At 44.3% G+C, this 16,026-nt stretch overlaps 1 protein-coding gene across 6 annotated transcripts in view; it reads right to left on the reverse strand.

Annotated features, from left to right (window-relative positions):
* Positions 1–16,026, reverse strand: part of LOC135557415 (unconventional myosin-VI-like) — a 95,143-nt gene that overhangs the window by 15,963 nt on the left and 63,154 nt on the right. For all 6 annotated transcript variants that reach the window (XM_064990664.1, XM_064990663.1, XM_064990662.1 and 3 more), the window contains exons 21-27: positions 14,928–15,058; positions 14,734–14,811; positions 13,732–13,861; positions 12,423–12,513; positions 11,395–11,545; positions 2,754–2,962; positions 2,067–2,145 (exon numbers count right to left, since the gene is read on the reverse strand). In XM_064990664.1, the coding sequence (XP_064846736.1) occupies positions 2,067–2,145; positions 2,754–2,962; positions 11,395–11,545; positions 12,423–12,513; positions 13,732–13,861; positions 14,734–14,811; positions 14,928–15,058 (869 nt within the window). The remainder of the gene's footprint in view (positions 1–2,066; positions 2,146–2,753; positions 2,963–11,394; positions 11,546–12,422; positions 12,514–13,731; positions 13,862–14,733; positions 14,812–14,927; positions 15,059–16,026) is intronic.

Consider the following 16,026-nt stretch of genomic DNA (forward strand, 5'->3'; position numbering starts at 1 on the left):
CGGTTAGTATGAGTATTCGAACACAGCTATAGCCTCACAGTTCATGTAGCCTATATGTTTTGATAAGGTTTGTATCACAACGAAAGTGGCCAAATAACTTCTTAAAATTAAGCACAAATCCGCTTCATATGGGGCGTAAAGCCTGGCAGACAGGCATACATAAGCAGCGCATGAGTTTCAAGTTTAGGGAAGATAATTTACACCATAAAACACCATGCTTTATAATAAAAGCATGACTTGCATAATCACATGTGGTCACTTTTGATAATGGTGTTTTCCTGCTAATGGAACATAAGCGCTTATAGCCTACTGCCATGCTGTGCTCATGTGAAGAAATAGCCTAATAATTTATCAACGTTTTAAGCTAAATGTTTGTATCTGTTGCATCAGTCACATTGCATATTTTGATACTAGTTGTTGTATTAATTTGAGATCCATTGCATCCCACAACTGTCCCAGACTATGTTTGGAATATTTATTTCTCGCAAAGAATATAATAGGTCAACTTTTGTACTATGGAGGATAGTTGATTGACATAGGCTAGTGCTTTTGCTGTTAGTAAAGGCCTACTCATCTTGTTGGCTGAAGTAAATGTGGGCAGTTCTTTCAATATCTTCAATATGCACCTCGGAATTGGATAAGGACACATGCAATTGCGTCCCCGATGTGTCTGTCTTCACTTGTAACCTGTGTGAAAGATCCAATTACGTGATGGAGAGCCATGTGAGTGAGAGGTGCTTTGGAGCTCGCAGCACTCAGGGAGAACGGCACAACGTAGCACTCCGGGCAAAGGGTACAACAGCCACTGGCCGCAAAAGGCATGTATTTTTTAGGGGGCATTACGGACACAGCGGATTCCGCATTGAAATTCTAGGCATTATCAAGTGCTTGTCAAATTGTGAATGAGAGACTGAAGTGTGTACAGCCTGCTCTGGTCTTTCAAGTGACTTTTTTCAAATCATTAGAGTCGCATTATGCAGCCTTACAATGTATAACAATTCAAAACATATAGCCCAACATTTGTAGAACCAAATTTACATTAATAACTCTAAACTAAACAAAGAAATAGGTACTCCTATATGCTAACTGCTCAACACAAAATAGCCGCATGTGCGCACTCCCTCAAATAGTTTGGAGAAAATATATTTTTTTTTATTCAGCTTTGTTCTAAGCAAATCTTGTCTGGTAAATTAACTAGTGTAGCCCACAGCCATTTTGGCATTGCCAGATCAGGACCTGACATAAGGACAACTCAGAGTATGCTATTTCTGTTCTTCTGAAATAGACTCTTCCTATCATGCTTCTTTAGACCTGTCGAAAATAAATAATGGATTTATTGTGAAAGTAGAGGCTATATTCCATGGATTTATTCAACTTAAAATGTAGATGTTCCAAATGTCTGCATCAGTGGCATATAGGCCATGATATGCTAAATGTGTTTATGTTAATTAAATGGTAAATTACCGTGAGAACGACAGTTATTTGCTTGACAATCACCAGCTGACGAAATTTCGTGACCATCACAGCCCTGTTTCATGTAGTTATTTCCTTCCAAAACTCAAATATCTGCAGTGTAAATCATGCATATTCATACCAACGTGTACACGGAAGCCAAATGTGATGTTAATGAGGTATCTAAAGGTTAAAAAGGCTATTTGAGTAAGCACCAACCCTGTCCCTGGCTCAGGGTGGGCTCTAGGCCAGACACTGATTTAAGAGTGCAGTTTTCAGCAATAAAAGCTAAAAAGCCTGTAGATTATCCAGGGTCAGATCTCTGGGGCGCTTTCGTGCTATCCCTCTTCAGATGGACAACATGGGGAGCCAGATGGACAGTATATAAACATCAGAAGTCTAACCATCTCCACGGAGCTCGAGAAAGAGCTCGTGAGAGAGAGAGTGAAAGAGCTCAAGAGAAAGCTCAAGAGAGTTGGAGGATGGGGAGAAGAGCAGCACAGAAGTTGAGGGAGTTCATCTGCCAGAGAACATTAAGTAAAGCATGTACGTACGACACTCTGCGAAAGACATTGACAAGGAGAAAACAACCATGGAAGAACACTGCCATTAACCTGAAGCTTCCTCTCCTCTTCTTCCCTCTTCTTCCGCTCCTCTTCCTCATGTTTTCTCTTCAGCTCCATCTCTGCTTTCCTGAGGAAGAGGGAGAATAAGAAAGGCTGTTAGGGACTGGTGTCACAGAGAGTCATAAAGGTTGAACTTCATCAATACTGTAACATACAGCAGCTCCTCAGTACTAGTCAAGCTCATACAGTCTGTAGATCAATACTTTATTCATCCTGGTAGGACACTGCTACAGAATTAAGGGACGTGAAACAGATGAATCAATTCAATTGGATTCAACCAATAAATAATCACTGGATTAAAAAAATCCAACCTACAGTAAGTGACCATTGGAAGAGCCCTGATAATTGCATTACGACATCTATGACTTTATCAAGGTCCTCTGACATGGTCATGCTCAAAGTGCCTCCACAGTAGGTAGGCCTAATTATTAGACCATATCCATGACGGTGCCCTTCAGTTACCAGGCATATAAAGTTGGCAGAGTCGTCGGAGGTCCATAAAGTTTTGGTAGTCGTCTCTAATGCCTTAAATTAGGATCTAGTGACAGATACAATAGGCCATTAGTTCTGCTCAATGGTTTTATACACCAATGAAAAGAGGGGAGGACACTAAGCATGACTAATGTATCTGACAACCTCTGCTCTCTTTTCATCCCTCCATCTCCCTCTACTCACAGGCGCCTGTCGTCTTCTTCCTGCTTGCGGCGCTGCTCTTCCTCCTCCCTCCTATTCTTCTCTCTCTCCATCTCTTCCTGGATCTTCTTCAGTCGCTCCTTCTCCTCCTCCTCCTTCTTCTTGTTCTGCATGGCGGTCAACAGTTGCTCTGACCGGGTCACCAGGGCCTGGTACTCATGGTCGATGTCCATGCGGGTCATGACTGTAGTCTGAGGAGAGAGTAGAGTCCCGTGAAAGAGGCATCAGCCAAAATTTGATTGAATTCAGTAAAGACCAAGTAAGAACAAACATGGGGTGCAGTATCCACCCAATCCCTACATTGAAGGGGGAGTAGGACATCTGTACAGGTAAGGTGTGAGAGAGATTTCATTTTAGCCTCGAAACCAAACAAATACACAATGCAAATATTAAGCTACTCCTCTCCATTATTTTGTATTAAATTGAGCAAAATCTTAGCCCCTACACACTTAATTTTCACTCCCTCAGCTTTGGGACACTTTCGCAAATGGAGTGCCGAGAGGAAGGGACTGGTTTGGGATTCAGCAAGTGTCTCCTTGCAGCAAACAGAAATACGATCTGGAACACCTTCCCAGACCATCAAGACTCACGCCTCAACTAATTGGACTTGATGGCACGGGAGGGTATTCAAGTTCATATTTCTGTTGGGTGCCATCTCCGTCCCTGAGCACTAACACATTCATCCCAATCAGAGCCCTACATTTGTGACTGCTGGCATTTACAGAGCTTCCACAGACAGTGGTGTAGGTTTGAATTAGAGGCAAACGTATTACAGCAACACACTGCTGCTGATGAATATTCATACACATCTGCCGTCAAAGTAACCTTTTATCAGGCCCTATTCTGCTCCGCAGCTGTGGGCCTGTGTTTGATGTGTTTTACTACCACCCGAGGACACGGATACAGAGCGTCTCCTCACTTGGTTTTCATAACCCAAACATCCGTTGAATTATGCTTTGTCTACGACATCAGACTCTGAAGTCACACTTAACAGCATTTGATGTTAGTTTCACCTTAAAAGGCCAACTACTCTACAATGAAAAGTTTAACTTTTAAAAGGCTAACAAATCAGTTGGACACAAAGGAATGAATTGTTTAACACTTTTTGTACTATCAACTGTAAACATAATGACAGAGAAGGCTGACATTGTACGTGTTCCTACCCAATTGTGTTTTTTTGTTTGCAACTTATATATTTTTTTTTACATAATGTTGCTGCTACAGTCTCTTATGACCAAAAGTAACTTCAGGACATCAGAACTGCGATTACTCAACACGATCTGGCAGAATACTTTCTTCCCTTTATCGAGCCCAACGTGAATGACATACTGCTTTCCCGGGAACAGGCCCAAATCCCCGTCATTTGCATATAGAAAAGGCAGAGAAAAAGGGGCCGGAGGACATGCTGCCTTATGAGAATTCGCAGGCGATTGAATAAACCCCTGCCTTCCATTCTGCTAGCAAAGGTGCAAACTTTGGAAAATAAAATCGATGACCTACCCAGAAAATTAAACTACCAACGGGACATTCAAAACTGTAGTATCTTATGCTTCACGGAGTTGTGGCTGAACAACATAATCAACATACTGGTTATACGCTGTCTCGCCAGGATAAAACACCGGCGTCTAGTAAGTCAAGGGGCGGCGGACTATGTATTTTTGGAAATAGCTGTTGCACGATATCTAAGGAAGCCTCAAGGTTTTGCTCACCTGAGGTAGAGTATCCCATGATGAGCTGTAGACCACACTATCGACCTAGAGTTTCTGTATTTTTCAAAGCTGTCTACATACAGAGGCTGGCACTAAGACTGCACTCAATGAGCTGCAAACAGGAAAACGCACACCCAGAGATGGTGCTCTTGGTGGCCGGGGAATTTAATGCAGGCAAAATTAAATTAGTTTGACATAATTTCTAACAGCATGTTAAAAAAAAATTCTAGACAACCTTTACTTCACACACAGATGCGTACAAAGCTCGCCCTCCATTTGGCATATCTGACCATTATTCTTGTCCTCCTGATTCCTGCTTACAAGCAAAAATGAAAGCAGGAAGCACCAGTGACTTGATAAATAAATAAAAAAGTGGTCAGATGAAGCAGATGCTAAACTACAGGACTGTTTTGCTAGCACAGAATGGAATATGTTCTGGGATTCCTCCGTTGGCATTGAGGAGTACACCACAGTCATTTGCTTCATCAATAAGTTCATCGATGACGTCGTCCCCACAGTGACCATACGTTCATACCCCAACCAGAAGCCATGGATTACAGGCAACATTCACACTGAGCTAAAGGCAAGACCTGCTCGCTTTCAAGGAGTGGAAGCTTATAAGAAATCACACTAAGCCCTCCGAACAATCAAACAGGCAAAGCATCAATACAGGACTAAGATCGAAACGTACTACGCCAGCTCGGACGTTCGTCGGATGTGGCAGGGCTTGCTAACCATTAAACTACAAAGGGAAGCACAGCCGAGAGCTGCCCAGTGACACGAGCCTTCCAGGCGAGCTAAACTACTTGTATGCTCGCTTTGAGGCAATTAACACTGAAACATGCATGAGAACACCAGCTGTTCCAGAAGACTGATCACGCTCTCCACAGCAGATGGGGGTAAGACCTTTAAACAGGTCAACATTCACAAGGCCGCAGGACCAGATGGATTATATGTACTGCGAGCATGTGCTGACCAACTGGCAAGTGTCTTCACTGACTTTTTCAACCTGTCCCTGACATAGTCTGTAATACCAACATGTTTCAAGCAGACCAACATGTTTCAAGCAGACCAACATGTTTCAAGCAGACCAACATGTTTCAAGCAGACCAACATGTTTCAAGCAGACCAACAGTCCCTGTGCCCGAGAACACTAATGTAATCTGCCTAAATGACTACCGACCCGTAGCACTCATCTTTATCCATGAAGTGCTTTGAAAGGCTGGTCATGGCTCACATCAACACTATTATCCCACAAACCCTAGACCCACTCAAATTTGCATACCACCCTAACAGATCCACAGATGATGCAATCTCAATTGCACTCCACACTGCCCTTTCCCACCTGGACAAAAGGAACACCTATGTGAGAATACTATTCATTGACTACAGCTTTGCCTTCAACACCAGTGCCCTCAAAGCTCATCAATAAGCTAAGGATCCTGGGACTAAACACCGCCCCCTGCAACTGGATCCTGGACTTCCTGACTGGCCGCCCCCATGTGGTATGGGTAGGTAACAACATCCGCCACGCTGATCCTCAACACAGGGGCCCCTCAGGGGTGCATGCTCAGTCCCCTCCTGTACTCCCTGTTCACTCCAACACCATCATTAAGTTTGCTGATGAAACAGACCAGCCTGATCACTGACAACGAAGAGACAGCCTATAGGGAGGAGGTCAGAGACCTGGCAGTGTGTTGCCAGGGCAATAACCTCTCCCTCAATGTGATCAAAACAAAGGAGATTGTTGACTACAGGAAAAAGAGAACAGAGCACGCCCCCATTCTCGTCAAAGGGGCTGTAGTGGAGCAGGTTGAGAGCTTCAAGTTCCTTGGTGTCCACATCAACAAAAGTAACATGGTCCAAGCACACAAAAACAGTTGTGATGAGGGTACAACAAAACCTATTCCTCTTAAGGAGACTGAAAAGGTTTGGCATTGGTCCTCAGATCCTCAAAAGGTTCTTTAGTTGCACAATCGAGAGCATGGTTGCGTCAATGCCTGGTATGGCAACTGCTCGGTCTCTGACCGCAAGGCACTACAGAGGGTAGTGCATATGGCCCAGTGCGTCACTGGGGCAAAGCTTCCTGCCATCCAAGACCTCTATACCAGGCAGTGTCAGAGGAAGGCCCTAAAAATCGTCAAAGACTCCAGCCACCCTAGTCATACTGTTCTCTATGCTACCGCACGGCAAGCGGTACCGGAGTGCCAAGTTTAGGTCCAAGAGGCTTCTAAACAGCTTCTACCTCCAAGCCATAAGATTCCTGAACATCTAATCAAATGGCTACCCAGACTATTTGTATTGCCACCCCCCTCTTTTACACCGCTGCTACTCTGTTGTTATCATCTATGCATAGTCACTTTAATAACATGTACATAATACCTCAATTACCTCGACTAACCGGTGCCCCCGCAAATTGACTCTGTACCAGTTACCCCCTGTATATAGTCTTACTATTGTCATTTTACTGTTGAAGTTTAATTACTTGTTTCTTTTATTCTTTATTTATTTAACCAGGGAGGCCAGTTGAGAACAAGTTCTCATTTACAACTGCAACCTGGCCAAGATAAAGCAAAGCAGTGCGACAAACAGTTAAACGTACAGTCAATAACACAATAGAAAAATCTATGTGCAGTGTGTGCAAATGTAAACGAGTAGGGAGGTAAGGCAATAAATAGGCCAGAGGCGAAATAATTACAATTTAGCATTAACACTGGAGTGAGATGTGCAAGTAGAGATACTGAGGTGCAAAAGAGCAAGAGGATAAGTAAAAATATGGGAATGAAGTAGTTGGGTGTGCTATTTACAGATGGGCTGTGTACAGGTACAGTGATCAGTAAGCTTCTCTGACAGCTGACGCTAAAACTTAGAGGGGGAGATATAAGTCTCCAGCATCAGTGATGTTTGCAATTCGTTCCAGTCATTGGAAGCAGAGAACTGGAAGAAAAGGCAACCAAAGGAAGTGTTGGCTTTGGGGATGACCAGTGAAATATACCTGCTTGAGCACGTTCTACGGGTGGATGTTGCTATGGTGACCGGTGAGTTGAGATAAGGCGGGGCTTTACCAAGCAAAGACTTCTAGATGACCTGGAGCCAGTGGGTTTGGCGACAAATATGTAGCAAGGACCAGCCAACGAGAGCATACCGGTCGCATTGGTGGGTAGTGTATGGGTCTTTGATGACAAAACAGATGGCACTGTGATCGCAAATTGGATGCAGTCTGAGTAGAATGTTGGAGGCTATTTTGTACATGACATCACCGAAGTCAAGGATCTGTAGGATTGTCAGTTTTATGAGGGTATTTTTGGCAGCTTGAGTGAAGGAGGCTTTGTTGCGAAATAGGATGCCAATTCTCAATTTAATTTTGGATTGGAGATGCTTAATGTGAGTCTGGAAGAAGAGTTTACAGTCTAACCAGACACCTAGGTATTTGTAGTTGTCCACATATTCTAAGTCAGAAGCGTCCAGAGTAGTGATGCTAGTCGGGCGGGAGGGTGCGGGCAGCAATCGGTTGAAGAGCATGCACTTAGTTTTACTAGCATTTAAAAGCAGTTGGAGGCCACGGAAGGAGTGTTGTATTGCATTGAAGCTTGTTTGGAGGTTTGTTAGCACAGTGTCCAAAGGGCCAGATGTATACAGAATGGTGTCGTCTGCCAAGAGGTGGATCAGCGAATCACTGGCAGAAAGAGCAACATCATTGATATACAGTGAGGGGAAAAAAGTATTTGATCCCCTGCTGATTTTGTATGTTTGCCCACTGAGAAAGAAATGATTGGTCTATAATTTTAATGGTAGGTTTATTTGAACAGTGAGAGACAACAACAAAATCCTGAAAAACGCATGTCGAAAATGTTCTAAATGGAATTGCATTTTAATGAGGGAAATAAGTATTTGACCCCCTCTCAATCAGAAAGATCTCTGGCTCCCAGGTGTCTTTTATGCAGGTAACGAGCTGAGATTAGGAGCACACTCTTAAAGGGAGTGCTCCTAATCTCAGCTTGTAACCTGTTTAAAAGACCTGTCCACAGACGCAATCAGATTCCAAACTCTCCACCATGGCCAAGACCAAAGAGCTCTCCAAGGATGTCAGGGACAAGATTGTAGACCTACACAAGGCTGGAATGGTCTTCAAGACCATCGCCAAGCATCTTGGTGAGAAGGTGACAACAGTTGGTGCGATCATTCGCAAATGGAAGAAACAAAAGAACTGTCAAATCTCCCTCTGCCTGGGGCTCCATGCAAGATCTCACCTCGTGGAGTTGCAATGATCATGAGAACAGTGAGGAATCAGCCCAGAACTACAGGGGAGGATCTTGTCAATGATCTCAAGGCAGCTGGGACCATAGTCACCAAGAAAACAATTGGTAACACACTACGCCGTGAAGGACTGAAATCCTGCAGCGAGGTCCCCCTGCTCAAGAAAGCACATATACATGCCCGTCTGAAGATTGCCAATGAAGATTGAATGATTCAGAGGACAACTGGGTGAAAGTGTTGTGGTCAGATGAGACCAAAATGGAGCTCTTTGGCATCAACTCAACATCTTTGGAGGAGGAGGAATGCTGCCTATGACCACAAGAACAACATCCCCACCGTCAAACATGGAGGTGGAAACATTATGCTTTGGGGGTGTTTTTCTGAAGGGGACAGGACCACTTCACATCAAAGGGACGATGGACAGGGCCATGTACCGTCAAATCTTGGGTGAGAACCTCCTTCCCTCAGCCAGGGCGTTGAAAATGGGTCGTGGATGAGTATTCCAGCATGACAATGACCCAAAACACACAGCCAAGGCAACAAAGGTGTGGCTCAAGAAGAAGCACATTAAGGTCCTGGAGTGGCCAAGCCAGTCTCCAGACCTTACTCCCATAGAAAATCTGTGGAGAGAGCTGAAATCGAGTTGCCAAACGTCATCCTCGAAACCTTAAGGATGCTGCGAATTTTCACAGTTTTTTGTTAAAAATCGCGTAAAATTTCAACGTCCTGCTATTCATTCAAGGAATATAGTATATGCATATGATTAGTATGTATGGATAGCAAACACTCTGAAGTTTCTAAAACTGGTTAAATGATGTCTGACTATAACAGAATGTGTGTCGGAGTCAAAATCCCAAGGAAATCTGTTCACAAAATCCACAAAAAAAAATATCAATCCGCCAGTCTCTGTGTTGTCTATGGCAAGGTAAAATAGATAGCGACCGGTTTACAGTTCCTACTGCTTCCACACGATGTCGCCAGTGTTGTGAATTGTATTGAAGTTAATCCTTGGTCAAATGAGTAATATGCACATCCTGTCGTCAAGTACACAGCAGGAAGTTATGAAAGGGAGAAAATAGAAGACGATTTCCAAACTTGCTGCTATTGAATAAAGATTGCCCCGTGATCAATTTGATCGTTTATTAACACCTAAATTGAACTGAACCCTGTGGCACCCCCATAGAGACTGCCAGAGGTCCAGACAACAGACCCGCCAATTTGACACACTGAACTCTGAGAAGTAGTAGTTAGTTAGTGAACCAGGCGAGGGAGTCATTTAGAAGCCAAGACTATTGAGTCTGCCGATAAGAATGCGGTGATTGAGTCGAAAGCCCTGGCCAGGTCGATGAAGACGGCTGTACTGTCTTATCGTTTAGGACCTCGAGCGTGGCTGAGGTGCTCGGAAACCAGATTGCATAGTGGAGAAGGTACGGTGGGATTCGAAATGGTCGGTGATCTGTTTGTCAACTTGGCTTTCGAAGATTTGATTTGTACAGCATTGTTGGCTAGGGGCTCGTAAGTAAGCATTTCACTAAGGTCTACACCGGTTGTATTCGGAGCATGTGACTAATACAATTTGATCATTAACAGAACCATAAAAATGAAAAGCCCATATACACGGCTCTCAGACAAGATGCATTTCTTCTCAAAATGCAGATCACAGCCCATGGACTGAGGCATCCCATTAAATCCAGCCTTGGCTCTGATGAAAAATACCTCCCATCTTAAAAAAAAGCCACGATGCCAATGGGTAGAGAGAGAAAAGGTCTGATTCAAATATACAGTATAGCTGCCAAAAAAAAACATCAGATCCTGTGAATAAATAACAAACCCTGTATCGTGCTACTCACAAAATGAGAGAAAATGAACAACAGGGGAGTGATTTACAGCAGTCAAAGCTGCCCTCATTTAAAAGTCTTGAGGTTCCCCAGAGGTTCATAGTCTACACTGAGCCTGTCATAATTGCACACCATCTGGCTGGCTGAAGCCTGTTATTAACAGGTAGAGATTCCCTCCAACAATCCACCATGTGTTAAATATTCCACACTGGGATGAATGTGTTATATAAGCGCTATGCCTGCATCCCAAACAGCACCCTATTTCCTGTATAGTGGACTACTTTCGACCAGGGCCGGTCAAAAGTAGCGCACACTACAGGGAACAGGGTGCTGTTTGGGACAAGCCTTTGACGTTGAGCGGATTCGATGCACATACTGGCGTAATGACATTCAGAAAACACAATGTTGAATGTAGAGAAATAATGAATTATGAAATATCTTGACAAAATACTATTTTTGGAGCATTTGGATAGAAGTTTGACATTCAAAGAAGGAATGATGAAACAGAAAGGTGAACAAACATGTTTGATGTCTGATCTCCCTTTAGCAAACTTAAAACAGCCTTTTGTTTTTGGTTTCTTAGAACTGACAAGAGGAGAAAGAAGGAGTTGTATAGAGGTTTTCAACGTCGAAACGTGGAGAATTCATTTATTTGGAAATAGAGAGTTTCAACTAACTTGACGAAATAGACTTTTGTTTTTGGATTCATAGACAAGAGGAGAAAGGGGTTATGTAGAAGTTTGACTTAAAAAAGCAGAAAGGAGAGGTTTCATAGAACTCAGAGAGGTTACAAGGCTAGGGGTGTATCATCTCACAGACCTTGATTTTGACCATGGTTGCATTGATGGAGGCATCCAGCTCTTGGATCTGCTTGCTCATCTCCTGCTTCCCCTCCTTCAGGCCAGCGATAACCTTGTTGAACTTATCCATCCTATTCTTCAGGTTACGAACCTTCACCAGCCCATCGATCCTGTACCATACGCACACAGTTAGTCAAAGACAGTTGGTTTTCAAATAATTACAAAAAACGCATAGTAACCTATCACACTGGCCTAGAAGCTCTGGGCCCGGTTGTATAAACCACCTTCAGGGTTTACCTTAAGGAATAATGTTTGTAATATCAAATCTCTCCTTAGGTAGGGGCATACTTAAGGGGTTTTATAGTGGTTTGAAGGCATGTTTGGCAGAAAGAATATCTGGCTACCATGGACACAACCTGATTCACTCACTAAACGTCTCGTCAAAGAGATCTACAATCAAGACCGGACAACCAAATTGCTTCAGAAGATAATAAACCATGTTTCTTGTTACTTTTTATATGGCTTTCTAGTACGTCAAGCTAGCTTACAGAGTACCTATACCTAACGAGCCAGCTAGCTTTGTAGCCATGGACTGTGCACCTTCCACTGTTTAGCTAAGTAGCTAGCTGGTTGATGTTTTCCTTTGGGAACCAGAAGAGATGAAAGCAACATTCCCCTCCACAAATACTGTGTACATTGATATCCATACTGGATGAAGGGACCTCACGGGTACAATTAACTTCCACTTAATTTAAGGGTGTGGGGGGGGGGGAACTTCACCTTAAAACGTTTGGTGCATCTGATTTAAAGTTAAGGACAATTAAAGGGAAGGGGGAAAGTAACTGAAGGTGTTTCATGCAACCGGGCTCTGTGGTAATCAGTACAGATCTCCTGGAGAATTACAAAGGTAATAAGACTGTGGCACCAGCTGGTACAGATAAGACGGTCTCCGTGGAGATGCATGCATCATGTGCTAAGCAGCCTGGCACCCCTGAGCTGTGAAAGTGCAGTATAATGAGGAAGAGAGCGGTATTAGAGGATACCCACCGGGGCTTGTGCTTCCTCCTGCACAGCCACATGCGCACCGTCTTCTGCATCTTGATGCAGGCACTGGCGCGGTACATCATCTTATTCCTCACTGTGGGAGACATGGAGCGTGAGAAAGAGAGGAGAGAAAGAGAATGACAACGAGAGCCCAGACATGTGGCGCGCCCCTGCTAAATGAATATAGGGGACACGCTGCACAGTACACTCCAGTGGTAATTCACACAGAAAAAGCAGACGATATGGAAATGTTGCCTCAGTGAGAGGTAAATCCAAATGGGTTAAAGACTATGTGGACTGAGTGCATGTTCCAAATGGCACCCTATTCCCTTATTAGTGCACTACTTTTGAACAGAGCCCTATGCACTACCTAGGGGATAGGGTGCCATTTGGGACACAAACAAGGAGTGTAATTTTGAGTACCATCCACCTTTTGCACTCAGAAGACTCAATTCGTCAGGGCATGAACTCTACAAGGTGTCGAAAGCTTTCCACAGGGATGTTGGGACATGTTGACTCCAATGACTCCCATAGTTTTGTCAAGTTGGATGTTGGTGGACCTTCCTTGACACACGGGAAAACTGTTGAGCTTGAAAAAGCCAGCAGCAGTGCAGTTCTTGACACTCAAATCAGTGCGCCTGGCACCTACTTCACAGTTCTAAGGCACTTAAATATTTTGTCTTGCCCATTCACCCTCTGAATGACACACGTACACAATCCATGTCTCAAGGCGTAAAAATCCTTCTTTAACCGGTCTCCTCCCCTTCATCTACACTGATTGAATTCACCTCGTCAGTCCATGTCACGGAAAGAGCAGGGGTTCCTCATGTTCTGTACACCCAGTGTATACTGTCTGGGCAGGTAATTGATCATATCTGAAGGACTGAGGTGAACGGTCTGCCAACACGTCCCCACAGCACATTAGAGTAATGGAGGAAAAAGCAATATCTTGGTCCAGGATGAAGAGGTTTAAAGTGACTGATTTGAGAGTTTTATGAGGCGGTCTGATTATATCAGAGGATATCGCCACACAAAACAGATGGCCAGAGCCAGTTGGCGTTTTATGGTCAGAATTGGGTAGGAACAACTGGTGCAAATTACTTTAAACCATTTGTCTCCTAAAACACGTGTTCACAAAACATATCAGCATAGGCGAGCTGATCTATGATCAGGTCCCCCCTGTCCATATAATTTTATTCATTATGACTTAATTGGGAAAACTGTCCCTAGATCAGCACTCTTACTCAGAGACACTGAGAATACAGGCCCTGGTGTATAATGGTGATGTGGTAGGTAGCAGGATGTTACTCACATTTGATGACAGAGAGGGAACACCACTGGACCTTCTTCCAGCGGCTGCAGATGAGCCACTGGTTGACCTTCTTGACCAGCTCTGCCAGGTGGTCAGGGTCAGACTTCATGATCTGATCAAACTCCTTAAACTGAGACAGGCGGACGGAGAGCGAGAGAGGAGGCAGACACGGACGGGGGGGAGAGAGAGAGAGAGAGGAGGCAGACACGGACGGGAGAGAGAGAGAGAGAGAGAGAGAGGAGGCAGACACGGACGGGAGAGAGAGAGAGAGAGAGAGAGGAGGCAGACACGGACGGGGGAGAGAGAGAGAGAGAGAGAGCGAGAGAGGAGGCAGACACAGAGAGAGGAGGCAGACACAGAGAGAGGAGGCAGACACAGAGAGAGGAGGCAGACACAGAGAGAGGAGGCAGACACGGACGGGGAGAGAGGGAGAGAGAGAGCGAGAGAGGAGGCAGACACAGAGAGAGGAGGCAGACACAGAGAGAGGAGGCAGACACAGAGAGAGGAGGCAGACACAGAGAGAGGAGGCAGACACGGACGGGGAGAGAGAGAGAGAGAGGAGGCAGACACGGACGGGGAGAGAGAGAGGAGGCAGACACGGACGGGGAGAGAGAACAGAGCAGTCAAAGGCACTTTCCCCTCTAAAACAGCCATCAGTATGCGGATGACAATAGCGGGTGGATATATTAATTCAAAGGCATAACAGCAGTTCCTGTCTGGTCAGGGTCAATAGAGGATAACATATTGATTTACTCATAAGCACCAAACAACAGAGCTTCAATGTGAAATGCCAAACAGCACATTTAACATCACTGACCAATTCATCTGGTGCAGAAATGAATACCCACAGTGGCTTATTAGATGGCTTATTAACAAAATCCCTTTCCCCTCACAGTCAAATGACTAATGTGGATTCCTTTGAAGTGGATTCAGACAGAGGAACATCGTAATGATGAGAACCAGCGCAATGACAACAGCAGAGCCAGATCGTGGAGTTCTCACCTTCCCAGGTCTGAAGAACACTCTGGTCAGCCCAAACTTGTAGTCGTTCTCGTTCAGACCCAGCGCTTTGAATAAAGCCTGCAGCGCAAATACAAGACGTCAATACATGTCATATCAACATGTCCAAACTGTGTATGTAGAGGAGCCCAGAGCAGGGCCAATGTGTGTGTGTGTGCGCGCCATGAGGAACTGACCTTGCAGAAGAGTCTTGGGTCCAGGCGAGTCAGCTTGGCAGGCATGTACTGCTTGTACATGTTGTAGAGCTCATGGAATGGCGCTCTGGAGGGGAAGCCTCCCTGCATGAGATCTAGCACAGACACCATTCCTACACATAGACATACATAGGGGTCACTCCAGGCCAAAGAGAGAACACAACATCTTGGCACTTGTAACTAATGGCATCTTTATTGTCGAAGGGGGATTTTTTTTCCCCTGAACGATGCATCAAATAACCTTAAAGAATCAAATGTTGCACCAGAAGTTGAGGCGTGACGCTCCATTTAAATGTATTTTAAAACCATAGTTAAAGCTGCAATCTTGTCCTGTTCAGTCAGAGGTAAACTTCAACACACATTTCTCCGACTCATTCTTCCAATGTATCAAACTAACGCTTGCTGACTCCGCTCAGTCCATCACCCTCTCAATAGTTAATGCACTACCATTTGTACTTAAACTCAGAGCTGGCACAGAGTCTCACCCTTTATCTGTGGGATCACTAATGAGTTTGTGTAGATTAAAAAAAAATATATATATATAATCTGGCACCTCCAAGGACACAGAAGAAAAGCATGTCAAATGCAAAATGCAAATTTACCAGGAGAATGGGACATTTAATTTGCCTAGCAGCCTTTAGTTTAAAAGGTCCAAGAAAGAGGAAAGTTCAGAAAACACTAAAGTAGAACAGCTCTTGGCTGTTGTCCCCAGCGGGGCCCCCCCACATAAAACCATCTAGGTCTAGGACGAAGAGGATTGCTGTGGAACTGGGCACTGTTAAGTTCAGGTCACTGGTAGGAACTTGTGATGAACAAGCAGAAACGTAGATGCTATACAGTCGCTCGTCAACTGTAATTGTGTGCCAAATTCTGGAGAGAAAAGAAAACTGAGTTTTCAATAAACGCATGTGAAATCACACCGGTCATTTTGCATTTGATTGCTTTCGGGCAGATTCAAAATCCACATCTGTAGTCATGTCTCCCAGTGTAGTTGTACGCAAGTTAAATATAAACAAATTAATAATTAACGCTTTACAGTACGGTAGGGAAACGTATCGTCATCCAACACCAATGTCGAGTG

The sequence above is a fragment of the Oncorhynchus masou genome, chromosome 16, assembly GCF_036934945.1.
Source record: "Oncorhynchus masou masou isolate Uvic2021 chromosome 16, UVic_Omas_1.1, whole genome shotgun sequence".
In the NCBI taxonomy this organism is placed as follows: Eukaryota; Metazoa; Chordata; class Actinopteri; order Salmoniformes; family Salmonidae; genus Oncorhynchus; species Oncorhynchus masou.